Genomic DNA, 22,065 nt, shown 5'->3' with positions numbered 1-22,065 from the left:
TAAGCTTGAATAATCACTATGACTTTATCCTCAATACAACATCCCCCCGCCCCGCCCTCCCTCTTTTTTTGTTGTAAAATATATCAAACCTTTGTACTGTATATAGCACAATCATAAAAAATAAAAAAATAATAATAAAGGTTGGTATTCATGTTGTTTAACGTCCAGTCACGCTATTTTGGCATGAGGAGAGTTGATATACACTCGTTACAAAACCACCAAAATAAATAGGGCCCTAGAGGCTCTGCACTCCCACTCATCCTTGATTTTACTTTTTTTATTCAACCTGTTCTGAACTTCGCTTGTTTCTTTCTGTTTTTTCACCTGTATGGCATTTTTTTAAGATATCAATAAACATAAATACAATCTCCAAATTTATGCACGCCTGCCCCTCCTTTGGTTGTTTTGTTTTGGCTTCAAGAATTATTCTGCAACAAAGCACAGCATGTAAATGTCCAGAAAATAGTGCCAATAAACTGTTAGGGAAAAAAGAAAGAAAGAAAGAAAGAAGCAACCACACGCATCAGTAATTGCAATTTCAATCTGACATTTAAGCTCATGCAATATCAACGACTCTTCCCCTGGACTAGGGAATAATCTAAACAAAGAGGTAGATTTGTCGTAGAAATATATTTCTCTCTAAAGCCTGAAAGAAGCAAAGTCAAGCTAAACAAAACAGCATTTGCCTAAGAGATTTTGTTGTTGAAAAGAAACATACTAATTAGGGTTAATTGCACATAAACTGCCTGCAATACAGGGATGCACCGCTTATGACCCTTAAAACTTTAAAATAGACATGCACCCCTGAGAGTCCTTTAATAAAAATAAAAAAATAAAAAATAAAAACACTTTTCCTCTCAAGAGGTCTATCTGCAAAATAAACCCATCTCTCCACTCCTCTCTCCTTTCTATCATCTTTTTCGCCCCCAACCACCCTCTTACACATCCATCCACCCTCTCTTTCACTCACCGTCCAACTTGATATCAAGGTCATTTACAACTTAAATGGATGCAAAAGGACTTGTGTAGGAATAATATATCTTGATGGGACAGCATCCTAATGCAATTCAGAGTTGTGTTATTCCCAGGGTGGCCTAACAGTATATCTATTTGAAGAGCAGACTGAGGATTCTTATCTCCAGGTATTGATCACCATGTTGTTTGACAAGTTCAACAACCCGCACCCCTAATGTTTAATCCATAGAGAATAATCAAGGTTGAAAAGGAGATGACCACAAGGCTCTCTTTTTTTGTGGCTTACAACATACTTGCTGTAGGCAACATGTTATTCGGAATGAATTATGATGCTAACCAAATTTGTGTCAAAAGTAGGGATAAACTTTTTGAATGAAAGCTTCCTTGATGTAGTATAAAAGATTCCATTATTAACATAAAGGCAAGCATGATGATCATCATTAGTGTCTACTCTGATGGTTAGAGATATAAACTTCGATATATGATACAGGGTCATAAATAGAGATTGATCTTTTCATCATTTTGAATGGAAGTATCAATACCAGGAGCTTGAACGGGTATTAAGACCATATGTTATTCTCAATCCAAGTACTGCATGAAGGAGTCCCGATGAAGCCACGGATAATTAGACAGTGGTTTTGTTTTTCATATATGAAAATCTTACATTTTTGTTAAAGTTTTGTATTGAAAAAACCTTTTTGTAAAAGATAAATCTTGCTATGCCGATGGTCTTCATGATTGATCATGATGATTTATTTGTCCAAACCGTCTTTGTGCAGAAGAAGTCAGGATGTATCCTTTTTTGACCTATAGGCCTTGCATTTGACGCAGCCTTCTACTGCGTTTGAGCTCTGAAATAATGTTTCTGATGTGAAGTCGGTTAAGATTCAATCTTTCGTTTTTCTCAAGCTTATGTTGTATTGCCTGTGTAACAACCTCCATTTATGCTGGTTCAGAGATTTCTAACATGCATCTAGTCTTTTAAGTTATTAAGTACCAGCATAGAAAGGACAGGAATCAGGAGAAAGAATCGTTTTCGCAGAATAGACATCCTTCGGTGTCCTAAAAAAAAACTCAAACAAGCCCACTGAGTGTCTGTGCCTATTTTAACAGGTTCAAGGTAATAAGTGAGTTATCCCGATGCAGCCGGCGGGTTAGGGGAGGGCGGGGGGTTTGGGGGGCAGGGGGGTTGTGTAATTGAAATTACGCCCTAATAAATATCCGTAAATATATTAACCTACAGCTTGCGTAAATTATACACAAATTACAGTCTAGATGCAAATAATTCGACCCTCACATCAATCTGCGTAGAAGTGGTCTTATTCTATAATTCGCCCTACAAACCCTCAATTTCCGCTAAGGATCTTAGGATTTGCTGACCCGATCTAAGCAACCGCTCACGCCAGTTAATTTGCTGCCATAAGTAGCGCCACTAATATTAAATAGGTAATCAAGTTGAACATCGTACTTAGGCTTTTGCAACATACATTTGGTGGACCCATGAGACTTCTTCAATTTCTCGTCCTGGATGCCACCCCCCCCCCTCCCTACCCCCCCCAAGCCTTTTTCTCTCCCCCCGACCCACCAAACCCAGAAAAAAGCCACCAAAATGCTGCCATCAACAATGGCACCAAAAAGCTGAAAGGTTGTTTGTATATCCAAATTAACTTTATGATCAATCAGCTCTCAAACTTATATTATAATTACAGTCACTCCACTCACATTCAGCTTTCTCTTCTTCTATTGTCCTGGTCATTGCACTCTGTCTAAGGCTACAGCTACCACTGTCTCCATCAGTACCTCCATCGCATTGTTATTCCTCCTGTTGTCCACCTGTTCTTAATGTTACTGCATCACTGCTGAAACTGAAACTCTTCTTCTCATTTAAGTTTAATGTATTTTCTGATTTTAGGTATTCAATATCCATTTCTAAAAAGAAATTTCAATGTAAAAGCCTAAGGAACAGCTAGGTGCCTGGGCACTTGGCACCTGAAACTTTTCTTCTCACTTCATCCTGTTTGTGTTTCTCTGGGAAAGAAACGATACACACTGCTTGCATTAAGTTGATTTATGCAAATATCAGCTGATCTTATGTTGTCCAGAGCCCCGTAACAAATCACGCACAACATAATCGATTCACTAATGTCATCTAATTGTGCCTATTCTTCGTGCCACCCTTGCTACAGTATCAACATGTACAGATGAATCAGAAAATGAATATAAACTAAATCGTTATAAAAAGATAAGCAAGAATAGTGCTAAGTTTGCGCTAATAAGGTAAACTCTCCTCCCACAAGCATAGATACACGAGCAAAGAAATAAAAAGTTGAAGAAATAAGGTTATAACCATTCCAGAGTTGACCTCATCACCAGTGACATATGCTGCCAAGTAGATGTGCAGGAGACCAGGCAGAATTATTCTGCAGAAAGGATAAAGAGCATAATCCCTGGTCATATTATTAACCCTGACAAAAATAAATAAATAAGTCAAAAAAACCCTAATTCAGGAAAATGGAAAAGAACCCAAAAATGAAGGCTGAATAGATCTAAAGAACCAGAGAGCTTATGCACTAGCACAGTATCATTTCATTGCATCATGTTTTAACATTAGAGGTATTTGAGAACATTGATTACTTCTGACAAACCTATGGTGGTATAGCTTTAATACAAGAACATGGGGAAAGGGGCCTTATACATACAATCTGTATGTTTGTGCGTGCGTATTTTTATCCCATACATAGAGGAGCCACATTCAGGAAAAGCCTGCATCCTTGATAAGTATTGAAGGCAGTGCACTTACAAAATAAACAAATGTCTGCTTCAAAATGCTGAAGCAAAAACAAAACTGGCAATGTTGGTTCAAGCTACTACTTACAATTAAATTATAGAGGAATCATATGCTCCTGCAATGTTTAATCGGCTAAAAAAGTCCGAGAGCCTGAGATAACAAGATATAGAAGCTTGCATCAGAAAGGGAGCAATTACAATGCAATAGCACATCAATGACTTGCGAAGAAGAGAACCTAATATCTTTAGCAATCACAGTGTTTCCATCTTCGGCATCAAGGTGTCTCAGTGCCACTTGCTCTAAACTCCCATCTCTGTAAGCATGCTGAAATAAATAAACAAGGTATGCAATGTCAAGATAACCATTAGCCAAACGCCAGAGTAACCCAACAGTTTTCATTAATAAAAAAGCTCTGCAGTTCTACAAGACAACATCAAAATTGATGTCACAAAAATTAACAAACCTCAAAGTCCCCACTAACAAGCTTCAGCAATATCACTAGTTCAACAGAAATTGTGATATGAATGCACTCTTATATGTTGAACAAATGAACAATGTCATTTACTGGAAAGCAGACCTCTTAGCCCATTTGCAAGAAAATATTAGTGCAATATTATCTAAAAAGCATGGCATACCAAGAAAAAAAATTTCTCCTTCCATAGACCAGAAAAATAGTAGCCATTAAACTAAAAAATTGAAGTACGCATTGTAAGATGGGGACCAGTAGCCGGAAAGCAATCAAATATGTCAAAATGAAGTAGGCATCCAAAGAATAAACAAGGACTACCTGACATTACGACAATATGCAGCTACATAGATAACATTAAGTGAGTAGCTTTCAGCTAGACTTTCAGAATTTGTCTACTAAGAAATTAAATCAGTTACTAAGGACATAAGAGTAGCAGCACATTAGCTGTCCATAGAGAAAACTGCCTGATCTTACATTGGTGTAATTTTGGGAATAATGGGATAATTTTTGGAACAACAATGTTTGGTGTTATTCATTGGGGTATTTGGAACTGGAGCCAACTTTGTGGTGTTATTGGTTTGTTGGGATAAATGGGGGACAAATACCCCACTTTTCCCCAAATTACCCCAACTATATAAGCACTCCTCAGCCCCACCCTCCAAATTTACCCCATTTTTTCCCCTGGAACAAGAAGGGAACAGAATTAGCCCACTTCCGTTCTCAAGCTCCATCGTCGCCGTGCTCGAGCTCGATCGCCGCTCCGCCGTCATCATTCACAAGCAGGGAGTTCCCCACCGTCATCTCCTCCGCCTCCTCCGCCGCCGCCATCCGCAGCGGGAAGTACACCGGAGCTGTGCACAGGAGATGGAGGCGACGTAGGAGGCCGCGGCGCCGCTGTGGAGGAGGGGTGGGGACGGCGGGTGATCAATCTCAACCTCGTCGTAAGCCCTCTATCCTCCTTATTTTACTTGAATTCGACGAATTTCTCAACAATTTACAACTAGGGTTTGCTTTTCCCCCATTTCAAATCACCCCTTTTAACCCGTGTTTTTGATGAGTTTCTCAATTTGGGTCTCTTTATTTCGATGAATTAGGGCATTTCTACACCTGTCCATTGATTTTGAGCTTGTATGGGTTAATGGGTAGTTGTTTTAATTTCTACTGAAGTCCATTGATCGTGGGGGGGAAAATCTACGTTTTGTGGTGAATAGTTCTCTGTTTCTATTGGGTTGGAACTGATGTACTGGAAGATGATCAAAACAGTGAAGCTGAAGAACCTGGTTCTTTACCAAGTGAACCTGATCGCTCTCCTGGTGCTCGTCCTAGAAGCTGAAAAAATCTACGCTTTATATGGTTACCTTGTATTTATAGAGTTCTCTACAACCCAGAGCATTCGGATGGACATTGTATATATGTTTATAAATTCTTTGTAATTCTTAACTTCAATGTAATCGCTATTGTTTTGTCTATGCAAGTCTTTCTGTTTGTATCAGAGAGATTCTTCAGTTACCGAAATATGCAGGTTAATTTATTGTGTTTGATTCATAAGAAACAGTGCAATAATAAAAGACTCGAGTGATTCTTAATCAAGAGTCGTGATTACAAGCAGTGTATTTCTCATGGTCATATGTTGAGAAATGCTGGTCGTTTGTTTTCGTCAACTGATGCTTTGCAAGCTACAGTCATATGTTGAGAAATGCTGGTTGTGTATTAATATTATTATATTATTTTTAATATTTTATATGAAAATAATCTTAAAAATAATATTATTGTATATTATAACTATTATTTATTTAATCATTTGATGTTATATCAAGTTAAACTTGAACTTAATTGAGCTATAAATATAATATTATAAAAAGATGTCATACCAATTGTCCCACTCAAATTGTCCCATTATCCCATTTTACCCCACTTTATCCCACTCAAATTATCCCATTGGGTAAAATTATCCCATTGGAACAATTTTACCCAATTTACCCCAAATTACCCCAATGAATAACCCCCCCTTAAACTAAAAAATTGAAGTACGCATTGTAAGATGGGGACCAGTAGCCGGAAAGCAATCAAATATGTCAAAATGAAGTAGGCATCCAAAGAATAAACAAGGACTACCTGACATTACGACAATATGCAGCTACATAGATAACATTAAGTGAGTAGCTTTCAGCTAGACTTTCAGAATTTGTCTACTGAGAAATTAAATCAGTTACTAAGGACATAAGAGTAGCAGCACATTAGCTGTCCATAGAGAAAACTGCCTGATCTGGAAAGAAATGCTTGAAGAATCTCAAAGCGAAGTGTTATTTGACAGGCACCACAGGATAATATATTGATGCAATTGCAATTGAAGATGTTATGACACGGACCGTGTTGGTCCTCGTTGCCTGAAGAATTTACCAAATTCCAGGATGTCATAACATGAAAAATCATCTTCAACATGCGGTCAACGTTTCATAATCTAAACTCTCAAGTTCATCTCAAATAACTAGTTGAGAAGCAAGTTCTCTTTAGTTCCTCCTCATCTATGAAAAATGCCGTGGCCTGTATCTACAACGCATATATAGCACTGACAGAATTGCTAAGACAGCCAGTAGCACGGATACTATTTGCAACAAACTCAATGCATTTGACATAGATTATTGACATTGAAGTAGACAACTGTTTCTAAAACCCGCTCCACCTTTTCTATCTGTCCTCTCAATTTAGTAAAACTAAGTGGAAACTGATATTTTTCAGTCAAATGTTCCAAAATAACATCCGTTGTTACCGAATTAGCACCGACCTCTCAAAGGTGATGTATCAAATACTTGGACACTCTGGTGTTTAATGGATACATGATGGGATATTCTTTTTGATGCATGAGATCTACTGAATATAACATGCGCGCGCACACATGCACACAAATTTGCAACGCACATAGATGTAGAATGGTTGTATCCAGTAACTGCAAAGTTAAAATCTAATTCAAATGGTGTAATAAACAGAATCCTCCACCTGTTGACTTACCTAGCGCGTTTAATGCCCACCTTACTATCATCTTGTTTGCCTATCTAAGGACGGAAGAGCCACTGTAACAATGTTCATGTAGCTAATGAATCAGAAAACTTGGAGGAATTTAATGTAGTCAGTAGACTCAATACAGTGAACATAACACATGCACACACATAAATTGCACAGGCCTATATGTATCAAAGATTTATTATAGATACATCATATAACCTATGCTAAAAAGTTAAAATCATACGGTATGAAATGTGGGTCCACAATTCTATTTCATTTATGCTTTCAAAGAAAAAAATTCTATTTCATTTATAGATAGTTAGATACATTGCATTTACATATTTTATCTGAAGAGTATGATCATTCATCTACTTAAATTTTAGAGAGCAAGAAAAAAATTCACTGTCTGATATATAATTATATACACATATATTTGTACATGCATTCATATATAAGTTTACATGATTTTGGTTCTCCAAAAGTTTTTAGGATTTACTCTTCTACGTACCTACTCATTTTGTATCCATATTGAAGCATATGTGTATATATGTATTGTATGTTTATATAAGTTTTGCCGCAACCATTCTGCGCCATTGTTTTAGCCTTTCAAATGTCATCATATTGTAGTGCATCAATCTTATAGTACCTAATCCCCTATCTGTGTCCTTGCTTGATATGTTATAGTCAAGCATTTGCTATTAATAACATATAACTCTTGTCTCTTGCCCATAATCAAGGAATTATGGATATACTTTTGTTTTGGTATAAAATACCAATCAATTACAAAGTGAAAATCATGACATAATCCTGTCCAAAAACTTTATCATGACTCAATCAAATCCTAAGTTACAAGGATCTAATATCTACCCTTTTCTTCTATTGATATCAAATCGTACATACTTATAATATTAAATACTCAATCAGAACAAAAAAAAGTAATGTAGTCCTCCTAGTCCTCCGGCCAGTACTTAATCTCTATGGTGTTTTCAGGTAATCTGTTTCAGCAAATAAAAGGAAATTTATCTATCAATAAACTATGGTATTGGACCGTCAATAATGATTTTCTGTTGAGTTTGGACACTTGATCTCCACTTTTATTATGTCAATATTAATTACTACTATTGGAATCAGGGTTCTTAGTCAAAAGGACAATTATACGTCTCACTATCAAGGATACTTGAGTTTTTTTCCCTAAATGAGTTTTTCCCAGTCCAGTCTTCCCGATTGCAACCATTCAGGTAAAGAATCTAAAATGATTTGGTGAAGAATCTAAAATGATTTACACTTTCACTTGTCCTGAAATATATATGACTTGCCATCTTTGTAATATCAATTCTTTTTTCACTATTTACTGGCCAAGTCATCAGTTATGATCTCACAGGCAAGCACATACACATATTATTAACAAACTAAAGATCATGCAATACATCTCAGAGCTCTCAAAATATATATGTTCCATAGTTCTGAGTTCATATATAGCATATCTTCCTTTAAGTAGATTGCATGAAATCGGGAAAGTGCAGATCATATGTATTTCTGTAAGCTACTCATCCTTTCAAATGAAAGATACTGGGCAGAAACACTAACACCAAAGAAACATTTCACTCCTCAAATAGGAGCATTGGACATAAGATGCAATCCCATAGGGACATTTACCAACTATCTACAAAAGGTACAAAAACTTACAAGCAGGTTCAAGATTAAATGCAAGAGTTTCTTGAGCAATAAAATAGAAGAGTTAGCAATATAAGATAAAAGAGTTCAGGAGCACTAACTAGCTTTCTAAGCAAGCTGATAAAAGCAATGCAGCAACTCAAAAGAACAAAACATAATCATACACCAACATACCTTGTAGAAACAGCTAGTCCCAAATGGACATGTCCCATTACCGAAGTCGAAGTATTTGCAATCAATAGACCTGCCAAAATATCATAAAATATTAATCCACCATGAAAATTAACTGATTGTGAAAAGAGTACCACGGGGTTAAGCATGCAATAATGGTAGTTAATGATTGTCGGCTAATAAGAAAAAACTATATGAACTTCTAATCACCCTATCTATCATATTAAGCTGTTGACCACAGAAAGAGAAGAGAATCTATGTCCCCAGGAACCCAACCTCAACAGAGTAACCTATATAGCTAGGAAAAGTAAGCAAGAATCTCTTTTTCAAAGCATTGGGCTTTCGTGATCTAAAATATTACTTCTTGTTCCCTCTATATGGTAGATCATCCAAAATCTCTAATCCACATTGACTGCTATATCACATTGGGCTTGAACCAAGTCAAACACTCTGTTCTTTTCAAGCTGGTTGAATGGATTACAGATCCTACTGTTGTTTCAACTTTTCAAGCAAAATAGTGTACAGATGGAAAGATATTTAGCCAGAGAAAACCTCTTCCTCATCTTGACAATTGAAAATCTTATAACTCATATCCTTAAAAAATAACAGCCAGGCCTTTCTCATACAGTATTATCAATATTTTAGGCCCAGTCATATAACAAGTTAAGATAAAGTGATGATTAGTAGCAACTTGCCAACTTCTACAGTTCAATACTAAAGTTGGAGAATTGGAGATGAAGCAAATCTCCCAAAGACCAATCTCTTTAAAGAAATTTTAGTTCAGTTTTATTATTTAGTTTATTTTTGAATTCTAATCTAGTTGGGCTTTGGTGTGTTTTATTTGGAGTTGTTTTACTTTATTTTATTTATTAATTTTTTTTAATTAGGATTTGAAATCCTAGTTCGTTTAGTTTATAAATATGCATCATTATATTACTTTTTATAACCAATTGATGAAAAAAATAGTTTTTGTTGATATTGCAACTGAGACTCGTGTGATGCCAAAGAAGTGACTCCAAAAATCCAAAATCTGAACATCCAACTTCTTCGCTCATATGATGTTTATCCAGCCCATGCCTCATCAAAGTGATTTAAGAGTAAAAATGATAAGTGAAAAAGAACTTATTATGCCTCTTTTTCTCTCAGCTACACAAGTTAACACATGACAAATGAAGACAGAACCAGGAAATTTAAATAAGTGTCCTATCAGCGAGAAAAACAAACTTAAAAGTGTCCTATAACATCTAATATCCACAAAACATTTTGTTCATTGAATTATATCTAAGCTTATTGCCAAAAAAAAGCTCCACCTAGTTGATATGCTAAAAGTTAGAAGTTCCAAATAAACTCTGTTGCAGAGCAGGGATATAGCAGAATATTCAAGGATGGAGCTTGGCTGCATAAAAAATGGCCATAAGCAGCCAACTTAGGTTGTAACTAAATATATGTCCAAATCAAGGTTTTGAATATCGGATATCATGGAAATATCAGACAGCCAAATTCATTAGATTGCAAATATCGTGGAAATATCAGGAACATGCAGTAAATATTGAAGTGCCATATCGGATGAAGTGCATATGAAATATCATGTCCTAAAAAGGAATCTAAACATACTTAATGAAATCTAAGTCAGTGTTGTTAATACATGAGGCGCAATGCGGAGTGCAAAGTATCTTTACACGCACATGTGAAAGGCGCAACGCGATGCGCGCGCCCGAGTGATGCGAGGTGCACACGACACACATAATTTTTCAAGATAGATAATCAAGCACGATAGAACATGTTTAGGAATTCACATAAAAAATATGTCAGCATGTAACTATCTTACCATCAAATCACAATACAAGGTCTTAATTTTTAATGCTAATTGCTAACACATCCAACATAGTAGCAAAGTTCATAATTTTTCAAATCAAATGTCAAATCAAGACTAAGATCCAAGCAAAATCAAATAGCAAACGAGGATTAGTTAGGGTCCTCAATTGAAGGCTATTAAAAAGGTCTAATGAATTTATTTTGCTTTTTGGGATACAGGTTATCAAGAATAAAGACTCGATTGAAATATTAACGAACAAAAATATACAACGCTATGTACTAAATGCACCCTACGCAAAGTCGGCATGCTTGCGAGGCCAAAAGGCGTTGCAGGCTTGCAGCATCAGATGTACGACGCTTCGCCACCGCCCAGCATCACAGGGCTCATGAGGCGCAGTGAGGCACGCGGTTTTGAATTTAAAATGTAAATAATATATGTTTAGGATTACTAATCGATTGTAGAAACTTGGGAAAATAGCCTACTCGACCAACAAACTTCATAGGATTGAAACTAAGGTTCATGTTAAGACATATAATAAATATTTGAGTAGTTTTTTATGTAGTTTCGTATGTATGGTCAGAGAAAATTCATATGTAATCATAAAAAATTACCATCACCATTCTTTTATGGAGATTTTAGAAACTCCTTTATTATTATCCTCAATTTTCAATTTCTAGGGGAATCTTTTTGAGTTTGACTTATTTATTTAAAGTATGTTCAATATCTGCCAAGTAATTATAACTGCATAGAATGTTTTTACAAAATTTCAAATAAATATAATAAACCTAAAACTCTAAACAATTGGTGTAAAATTTATTTATCCAGGAACTTAGTAAAACTTGTAAAGAAAGATGGACCTTTTTACACTCTTTTGATTCTCCACAAACAAATAGATGGTAGAAATAAATTGGAAACATATCAGACATAAGGCCAATTATATGAAATGACCACAATTTTCAGATCCAACCTTCCCAGGTAGACAAGAGAATTCTTTCAGTGGTTCTAAAAGTAAAATTTAGGTTAAAATTACAAGAAACTACAATGATTCTTTCAGCACATATACAAGAAAACTATGATGACCTTATTTAAATGTGTGACAACAATGAAATGGAACATGGTACAAGTTTTCACTTCATATATAAACCCTATAAGGTGTGAAAGGGAAGCTTTGAATTACCTTTTGCCAATTTGTAAACTAAATTACAGAAAAAGAATCAAGAACTCATCATATATGAACAAAGTAACATTAACTTTCCATAAATTAGAAAGAATGTTTCTCCAAAAATATTCAGAATAACTGACGTTGTCAGCTATTAACTTATCAACTATTTTACTACTAATAATAAGGAAATATTTCTCAAAAGTTCATGAAACTGAAAAGAACAGAATTTTACTATATAATTATAAATAACAAAAAATGTTCCTCCAATTTATAATAAAATTGAAACTAATATTATTTCTCAAAGACTTCATTAACATATAAGAAGAAAAGTTTCCGCAATAAAAATTATCACCAGTTTTATTTGTCCATTTAATTAATTGTCCGTAACTATATAAGTTATTGAGCCTACTTCTTCTGTTGCTGTGGGTACTTCTGCTTATTCAAGCCTACTTCTTTTCCCAGCAGTTCAATCCAACATCAAACTCATGGAAACCCAAACTCCTCGTATACCCCTGCTCTTTAAACCAAATTCATATTCCATTTAAAACACGATTAGACTTCTTAAAACTAAATTCTTCAGACCACTCAAAACGCAATCGAAAGTACTTCTCTTTGTGCCCAATTAAAAACTGATGAAAACCTCTCTTTATATCCACCTATCTGAAGAACCTTTTTGAGCTCAGTAAAGCCTGAATAGAGTGAAATTATGAAAACCTATATGTCAAAGAAATGTCACATTGGACACGAGCAAGACATGTAACAGACTCTTAACATTTCATGGTAAGCAATGCTAAAATTTGGTACGAACAACAGAAAACAAGATAAGTAGTTTTAGAGCTACATTAATTGACATGGAAATCAAAAGCATAACAGAATCTGGAAAAATAACCCAGGATTTATGAAGGTCAAACAAAAGATAGCCTATGTTTAAAGCAATGTAAAAGGATGCACATTGATTGACATGGGAATCAAAAGCATAACAGAATTTGGAAGAATAACCCAGGATTTATGAAGGTCAAATAAAAGAAAGCTAATGTTGAAAGCAATGCAAAAGAATGCACAGTACATCCAGTAGAAACTACTACTATCATTTATGAGGTACCTGGCATGTAAATATGCAAAAGGAAGACACATCCATGTATCAGCCAAAATGATTGTCCAGTATAAAAATAATCAAATGAAACGAAAGGAATTATAAATAGCAACGTTGCAATGAATTCTTCTATTCAAGAAAAAAAAGGCAAATCTAATAATCTCAGTACCATTTTGGATGATTTTTTCAATGATTAATTTTTATTTACTGACAAATACCAATCAAACAAAAATTAATTGTGCATGCTTTATGATACTTTAGCTTGTTTCGTGCTCCCCATAAATGGGAAGTTCAATTCTACAATCAGCCATTTTACACTAATTAGTTCTATAGATGCAGTATTGAGGTGATCGAGGTTACCCATAAGTAAATGAAAAGAAACATTATAATGTTTATTCAAGAAAGTAAAATTAATAATAGGTAAGTAGAAGGATACTTGAGCTTGTCTTTGTAGCTATTGACTATCTCTTGCTTTTCCTCCTGTGTAGAGTACCAAATAACACTTGGAATGACAAAGTATGATAGCTTTCTGCATATTGGACACGCCCTCAATGCAGAGTTGACATCCATGCCAGAGGCTGGAGAATTGCTACGCCAATTTCTGATACATGATATGCAGAAAGGATGGTCACATTCCGAAAGCAACCCAAACTTCCTTTCTCCAGCTGTGGGTTTAGCAAGAACACGGTCCAAACACACGCTGCATTCTATCTCTTGACTCCGTCTTAATGCTTCAAGACGTTTGCTATTTTGTTTGCATGTTCTAATATGATCCTCTCTCTCATCAGGCCTATATGGGTGTAAGCAATGCTTTCCACAGATAGAACATAAATCGCCATGAATGTGAGGACATCTTTCTCCATGAGGACAACTACCAGCAGCAGCAAATGAACAGATTGGTTGGTCAGCCAGACTGGAAGATGCCACATAATGGCCATCTATACTGTCTGGAAGCGCATAAGCATCATGTTTCTGTGACCAGGCAGCTTCAACAGGAGGGCACACAGAACCACTCAGTGATGACTGCTCTATGGGACTGCTAAAACCTGACCTGAGCTCTCCGCTCAAGGAAACAACAGAAGTTACTTGAACAGAACCTGATGCTACAGGAGGGCGAGAATGGGATGATGGCGATGCAGATGTTTGATGCCGAGAAACTTTGACATGTTCGTACCTGCACCGGCTACCGTAAGAGCACACCCCTTTCTGATAAAAGGTGCATATCTGTAATAATAGCAAAAAAGGTATTAGAGTACATTGTATAGAGCAAAGAGCTAAAGTGAAAATAAGGTAAATAGAGTTTAATGGTATTACATTGTTGGCCTGGTCTTTCCAATCATGTGAAAACTCACAATGCTCCCCTTTCAAACATGCTCCATGTGAAAAGAACTTACACAGAACCCTGGAAGAGTTAGCAAAGTATATGAGAATCAAAGACGATATGACTATGAAAGTACAGCCAGAATGTGTCATCAAAAAGGAAAAACATTAAATAGTCATGAGTGACAATTGCAAGAGAAAGAATCTGAATGTCAGGCACCATTAGTGCCAATTTGCAAGATCGTCTTTAGTTTACAACTTTCACATAATGAAGAAACGATTTATTTTTTTCAGAAAGTTATCAAAGTAAGACCAAGTGGAGCTTGGCATGAAAGTAAAGAGGAAATGAGGAACTCAGTAATAAGCCTTTTAATGGATGGTATTACTTGTAATAATACATATATACATAACCTACACACCCATGCATAAAGGTACAAAATACATGTATGCAGGTGAGTATAAGAAGGAACAAATAAATACAATATGTAAACATGTTAAGTAAGCACGTAAGTATACATGTATGACAGTTTATCTGATTTACTCAACAGGTACCAAGATACATTAGGCATACTAGTTTTCACACACATACATGCAGAAAAACTATGATCTTATAAATCACCAACAATCTATGATGCACGGATACGGATACGGGACACGGATACGACACAGATACAGGATACGGCAAAATCCAAAAAAATAGGATACGATGATACGACAAGGAATTTTTTTTAATTATTATTATATATAGAAAAATATATAATAATAATAATGGGTTGAAGGTTTTTTTTAACAGAGAATGATTTCGGGATCCAACTCACGCGGATTCATTTCTAACAGAGATCCAGATCAAAATCCATTACTTAATGGGTTTAAGGGTTTTTTATAAAAATCCAACATATTTCTTATCCACTAGTCAATCATTCAAAACCGACGCAAAGGCTCGACCCATTCGATCAAAACCCAGAGCCCATGGCATTGCCGTAATTAACCTACAAATCAAAGCCCACTTCTCACCGCAAAATCTGTTCAAACTCGCTTCCTTCTTCGAAATTCCGCTACCCACCAATTCAGCTCGATAAATATCCATCGTTAGTCTTCTCAAAAAAAATAAGTGAAGAGAGACAAAGAGAAAAGAGAGAGAGAGATGAAGAGATCCAGAGAGAGAGACGAAGATATGGAGAGAGAGACGAAGAGATAGAGAGATCCAGAGAGAGGGAGAGACGAAGAGAGAGAGAGACTGACATGTGATGACTGGAGCCGAGATCGACGAACGTCGAGGACGAGCGACGAGGATGATCGACGACCGTCGAGGACGAGGAGATCTTGAACAGTGAGGGATCGACGAGGACGAGGGATCGTGAGGACGAGGATGAAGAGATCTGTTTTGTGGCGGTGTTGGCGTCGGGTGAGTGTAAACTATGAAATTAGGGTTGAGTTTTGGGTTTGGGTTTCGGGTTTTCTTCTTTCTCCGTTTTTTTCTTTCAGTTCGGCGTATCCCAACCGTGTCCCAAGCTTCCGTTGACCATATCCCCCCTGATTGAACTGTTGACCCGTGTCGGACACGGATTGACCGTGTCCGACACGTGTCGTGCACATGTCATGACGAATCAGTGTCCGATTCGAGTCAGACACGGATTCGTGGCCTTCGGGGGCAAATCCATGCTTCATAGCCGACAGTGTTTCAATCAAGCCAGTTCGGATCATTAAACCATACTGAATACATACAACATCGTTCATCAAATTTCCTAATAAAAAAGAATCCAACATTAATCGAGAAACTAAAACCTCTAGATAAATCGTTCCCTTACTCAATTCTAACATGTTTTCTGAATATGATGGGACACAAAAACTATATAATATATGATAAGGAATCAACTTACACTATTAACGTTGGTAGTTTTCATTAATTTTTAATCTTAAGAAAAATTATATTAATTGATTATCAAATATGTTAAAATTTCAGACTCTATATTCAACAATTATGACTATTTTGATCTATGCTTGTAATTTATCTAAATTGTTCTGGTTTGGTCTTATCCAAGATCAGGTATACTCTTAATATGAAGAAAAACTCATTTTCAAAAACTAGAGTCAAACTAAATGGCATCGTTTTAGAAACAATAGGCGCTTCATGGGCCCAGTGCCTCAGAGTCTAGCATTGCTTGGCGATGAATTTTATCCAAAAGAGAGGCACCAACACCTGATGTATTGAAGGAAAAGACTAAGAGACAAGAGAAAGAGGGGGGAAAAGAGAGGCACGAGAGGAGAGAAAATCTAAGCACCGCATAGGAAGTTGAATGGCGCATTTCTGCTACAATTGGAACTTGGAAGCACAGGAGGAAAAAGAATGGAGGAGATTGAAATCATGAAGATCCATATTAGTTAAATAAAACTATATAACAATATAGTAAAGATAAACTATCTCTACAGAATACTTGATAAGTGATAGTTTGGCAAATGCGAAAGCCAGGTGAAACGCAAATAAAAGAGGAAAGGAGGGTTTTCTCAAATAAAACCTCTACCCACTCTTTTAGATTACTAGTATAATACACTGCACGTGCTTTGCACGTGGACATGTTGTTGTATTTAATATTATATTATTTAATAAATTATATATAAACATTTAACAAAGTTATTTAGTTGCACTATGAATAAAAATTTTTAAGTTATACTACAATTAATACTCATACTATTATTACCATACATTTAATAGTTATTTAAATTAGCTTATTATTATATTATTAAACAATTTATTTAGGAGTATAATTATTAAATAATAATGTAATCATTAGTTTAAGTAACACTATTGATATAATTAAACCATTTATATTATTAAATATTTATGCTATGGGCATACTTTACTATAATATTTATTAAATAATGGCAGTAATTTTTAATATTATATGACTTTATGTTATAAAATATATTACCTTGCTCGATAATTAATATCATCTTAGTAATAAAAAATTGGATGATATAAATTTAAAATACTATTATTTTGGAAAAGTACTTTATATAAAAATATTGGACCCTTGAAATTTATGAGACATTTACTTTCCAACAAAAAGTGAATAACTCATAGATTTCAAAAATCCAATATTTTTATATAAAGTAATTTTTCTAAATAAAAGCATGTTTAATTCATAATGTCTAATTTTTATTACTAAGATGATATTATAATATCGAAAAGGGTGATATTCCTTACAATATAAAGAATCAATCCCTATTTATACTATTATTAATAACTATAATTAAATATAATATTTTATTAAATAAAAGTTTAACTATTTCATTACAATTAATAATTCTTTTATAATGAATTATAATATATTTATTAACTTTATTATCATTATAAATTATTAATATATTCTAGTGAGTGACCAAGTATTTTGCGAAAAAGAAGAGAAAAGTATATGTCTCATAAATTTCATGGATCTAAATATTTTTATATAAATTAATTTTTCAAAATAAAATTATTTTTTATTTATAATGCCCAATTTTTTTTTACTAAGATGATATTAATTATCGAACAAGGTAATATTTTTTGCAACATAAAGAAGTAACCCTATTTATACTATTATTAATAATTATAAGTATGTGCACTAATTTATTAAATGAATGACTTTTACTATTTTATATAACTAATAATTATTTATAATAAATTATCATATATTTACAAATTTAGTTATCATTATAAATTATTAATATATTCTAGTGAATGACCAAATAATTTGAGAAAATGAAGAGGTGCATAGTTAATAAGAGGTTATCGATCATTAGTTTTATAAACAATGGTATAATTGTGAGAGATAAAAAATTAAGAGGGTAAAAAGGGAAATCAAAAGTTTTGACATGGGTATTCTCTTTTATAAGAAGTATAGATAGATATAGATATAGATTGGATTTAGAACTCAGGTTTTGACCCAACCAGTTTTAACCCAACCTGCTAATGTTTCACCCATTATTGTGCTTAAGTGGGCCCTGATAAAGTTCAGAAATACGGCACAACTCAGTGGTGAGGATACTTGATCTATAGGTTCCATTGCCATGATGCAGAAAAGCTAATATCATCCTGTTTTCAATTTCTATCCTAAACTTTATCACACTGAATTTCGCTCTATATTCCAGATGAACAATTATGTTATTTGATTCCCATCTTACTCATTTCTTCTCTCTTTCCTCCTCCTAGATCCCCTAAAGTCATAAACACTTCACTTAGCTCAAGTCTTTCCTACCATGATCTAGTAAGAGAAGTTTACATAGCAGCAGTATCAAAACATTATCACACATCCCACCAGCAGACTCTTTCTCTCGAGAAGAAAACTCGCTTAGTCCTTTAGCCTTCCTGCAAAAGTTTATCATGCATCCTCTACACCTCTCTCTCGACCTCAATGAACGACTCCTCGTACTCAAGAAAAGTTGAAAGAAAGCAAATACGGTCAATGCAAGTTAAATAAAACAAAAATAAGTTGCCTTACGAAATAATCATTGATGACAAGTTCCTAACCAAAAGTAATCATCAAAAATCAATGCTAAATCTTCAGTTAATCATTCAGTTCCACTTGTTGTAGACTTGTAGTTATTCAACAAGTCCTTGACCCTTAGAGATCACGGACTCAACCTGGTGTCGATTGACGCTCTAAACTGAAATTGTCCATATTACGAAGCATAATGGACTCGAACTCTTCCTTGATCGCATGCCTCATCTAGTGGCATTTTACAATTGCATCAGCTTGATAAAGACGAGACTTTCTTTCATGAAAAGTTAGTGATATCCACCTAATACCAATGGTTTTCTGATGGACACCGCTGTCAATGAAACTAATCACCACATGTAGTGAGATGAATGGATGCAGATCATAAACATGCGTCTACTTTTGCCTCCATGAAAGACATGATTATAGGACCACGAATACCTCCACAATCGTTTCGCTAGTTGGTGTCTAGATGTGGGGTAATAACTATTTCCACCCTTTTATACCTAAAGAAATATTTACTCTACTAGGAAAGCCAGCAACAGGCCCAAAAAATGTATATACTATCCAACTTCCGCAACTCGATATTTGTATGGTGAAATCGAAGTGCCTATAAACAAAACAAAAAGAAAAGCGCTTGCTAGGTTGTGCAACAGACGCCTTCAAAAACATGATCGTGTCCTGCTGTGAATTGGGTCAATTCCATTAAACAACAAACGATCATGGTAGTGGACAAAAAGACGAAGATGATGTTGAGAGATTATTGACATAAAACTCAACGGCTCTGAAGATCTGCTCCATTTCGCTAGCCCCCGCGAGTTCACGTATCAGCATAGAGTATTGTACCACCTTTCAGAGCCTTTCGTTGCTCCACAAAAATTGTTTCCAAAATTGTTGCGCAAATATAATCCCGCAACAGCTAGGACTTGTAATAGGAGCAGAATCAATAGTCAAGAGACTCGTGTAGAATCACTGTTGAGACTTGTAATAGGGAGCAGAATCAATCGTGACTTAAAGAATCGAGCTACAGAAAACCCCCAATCTTGTAAAAATCTCCGTCAAAATTAGACAATCTCACGTTACGAACGATTTTCCAACCAAACGAACCATACAACCCAACAACAATCATACCGTGTATATCAAAATCCACGGAATCGCACATTAAAACTCGCATCGCGGCGATCAGAAAATAACAGCTATCGAGTAGAAATCCAAGTTTACAACTTCAAATCGAAAGAGGGAAAAAAAGGATAGAATGATAATATACTTGGTCCTGGGCTGATCTCCGGCAGGGAAACGACTGGACGGCATCGGATGAACCGACACGAAATCAATCGAATGTTTCGTTTCGGTTTCGTTTCGGCGACCTGATTGTGACTTGGCAGGAGAGCAGAGAGATTTCTAGGGCTTTTCGGGCATTGGAGAGCCTCAGGAGGCGGCAGCAGCAGAATAAATAAATAAATAAATAAAATATAAAAGCACAATAGTTTCCCGAAAAGACGCTTTGTGGCCTAAAATGAGGTGCTACGGTGCGCTTCGGATGAAATCAAAACCCCCTTCCGTGATGCGTCTATGATGATTCGGATACACGGAGAATATGCTCCAGAATAATACTGAAATACGCTAAATTACCAAATTGTTATTTTTTTAGGGAAAAATGTTATAAGGCCCCAAAAAAAAGATCCAGTTGTGTATAGCCCCCCTGTATTTTTTTTTTGTGTGATCAAACCCCCAATACCCAACTCAATAACGGTTCAGTCCCATTTACATTTTCCAAGCAACTCTGAGAGCACAGTACCTCTCTTAAGACGAAACTGCCCTTGTAACTGTTCGTCCCCCCCAATCCGCCCTCCCTCTTTCTCTCGCTCGCGCTCTTTTCTCTGCAGACCCACAAATTTCCCCAAAAACTCGAATCTCCTTCAGCGGTCGAACCCAATTTGAAAACCCTAGTTTGACTCTAGCGGCCAGGAAACCCACAAGGAAAATGCCGAAGAAAATTATAAGAAAAATAGCTAAGAACCCTAAACGACGCACGGGTGAAGTAGACCTGATTCAAACGGAAGCGGACGTTCGTCACCGGCGTCGGTCGGCACGACTTGCGCAGGAGGAACTACCAAATTTATCCCCCTCCACCTCCGCCTTGATATCTCACGCCAGCGATTCTGTTCCGCCATCCTCTGATGATGAGGAGAGTAATGAGGCGATGGAAACCCTATTGAGCATGAAAAGTCAGGAAAATTGAGAGCGCAAGAGGAGACGCTCGCCGGAGGATGTGTCCATGTCAAAGAAGAAGTAAGTTCCTAATCAATTGAGGGTTTTTGAATTTAATTATTTTAAATGAGTGATGTTGATTTTAATTGTGGTTTATGGGATTTAATTATTTTAAATGAGTGATGTTGATTTTAATTGTGGTTTATGGGTTCCTTTTTGAAGGAAATGGCAATTGTTGATAGGTAGTAGCAATGCATGTCAATAATTTGTGTTTGTTGTTAACGTTTACTCTTAAGAGTCAACTATTAGCTAATCATGTTAATAAGTCGTGATTTTGACTATGTTAATGCCTTTTCTGTTGATTGTTACGTAATTTAAAGTTGAGTTGAACGGCTTGTTAAGAGTAAATTGTTGTTCATTCAGGATAGTTGTTGCATTAGGTGATATTAGGCCCAGTGCCTGTCTTGGAACGTATTGTTCCTTCATGCAAAAACTACAACCAAAACTGAAGAAGTGGCATTGGGATGCCTACAAGGGCTGTAACTTTGAGCACTATGTGTTCTTTAGTCCCCCAGCACGCGATCGACGGGCACTAGAGTATGTGCTCAGCCATTATACTGACGAAACTGATGAGTTCTCTTTTCCCGACCCCAAGAGCGTACACCAGAAGCTGGTAGCATGATGAGATATGTCGAGGAGTTGCTGGAAACACTTGTTGAGTCCTCTGATAATAAGGACATTGAGGATTTTGTGTTGCTTCAGATATTGTACCAATGTGCAACGATTTGGTGCCCCAACAGCTCTCAAGGCATCCCAAGACAATTGTTTCAATATGTAGATAGTATCGAGAGAGTGAAGACCATTGCGTGGGGTAAATTTATTTTTGATGAGACGAAGAGAGGCATTCA

At 35.8% G+C, this 22,065-nt stretch overlaps 1 protein-coding gene and 1 long non-coding RNA gene across 5 annotated transcripts; one reads left to right on the top strand and one right to left on the bottom strand.

The window, feature by feature from the left end:
* On the bottom strand, nt 127–20,429 carry LOC109843260 (E3 ubiquitin-protein ligase makorin). 4 transcript variants are annotated; one of them, XM_020412192.1, is made up of 8 exons: nt 20,214–20,429; nt 14,466–14,553; nt 13,588–14,375; nt 9,084–9,153; nt 3,999–4,087; nt 3,851–3,913; nt 3,323–3,440; nt 127–428 (listed from the first exon to the last, which is right to left on the bottom strand). In XM_020412192.1, exons 1-6 carry the CDS (start codon nt 20,255–20,257, stop codon nt 3,853–3,855), a joined length of 1,140 nt encoding a protein of 379 aa, XP_020267781.1. In that variant the 5' UTR covers nt 20,258–20,429; the 3' UTR covers nt 127–428; nt 3,323–3,440; nt 3,851–3,852. The 4 variants fall into 4 exon arrangements, with proteins under 4 accessions (XP_020267781.1, XP_020267783.1, XP_020267782.1 ...); XM_020412194.1 differs by having other exon boundaries at nt 3,338–3,440; XM_020412193.1 differs by having other exon boundaries at nt 3,323–3,395.
* LOC109843262 lies at nt 5,131–5,699 on the top strand. The gene is made up of 2 exons (XR_002247602.1): nt 5,131–5,173; nt 5,327–5,699. It is a non-coding gene; the product is annotated as an uncharacterized LOC109843262 (long non-coding RNA).

Source organism: Asparagus officinalis, chromosome 5 (assembly GCF_001876935.1).
Source record: "Asparagus officinalis chromosome 5, Aspof.V1, whole genome shotgun sequence".
NCBI classification, from domain to species: domain Eukaryota; kingdom Viridiplantae; phylum Streptophyta; class Magnoliopsida; order Asparagales; family Asparagaceae; genus Asparagus; species Asparagus officinalis.
Note: the sequence above shows the minus strand (reverse complement) of the source record. Positions and strands in the feature narration are given on the sequence as shown.

What these genes read in the sequence shown, in the direction of transcription:
- LOC109843260 (XM_020412192.1), bottom strand. Translation starts at nt 20,257, where the DNA reads ATGCCGTCCAGTCGTTTCCCTGCCGGAGATCAGCCCAGGACCAA. An exon ending in GGAGATCAGCCCAGGACCAA is followed by an intron (nt 14,554 to 20,213) that starts GTATATTATCAT and finishes TAACTCTTCCAG; the next exon opens with GGTTCTGTGTAAGTTCTTTT. An exon ending in GTGATTGCTAAAGATATTAG is followed by an intron (nt 3,914 to 3,998) that starts GTTCTCTTCTTC and finishes TTGTTATCTCAG; the next exon opens with GCTCTCGGACTTTTTTAGCC.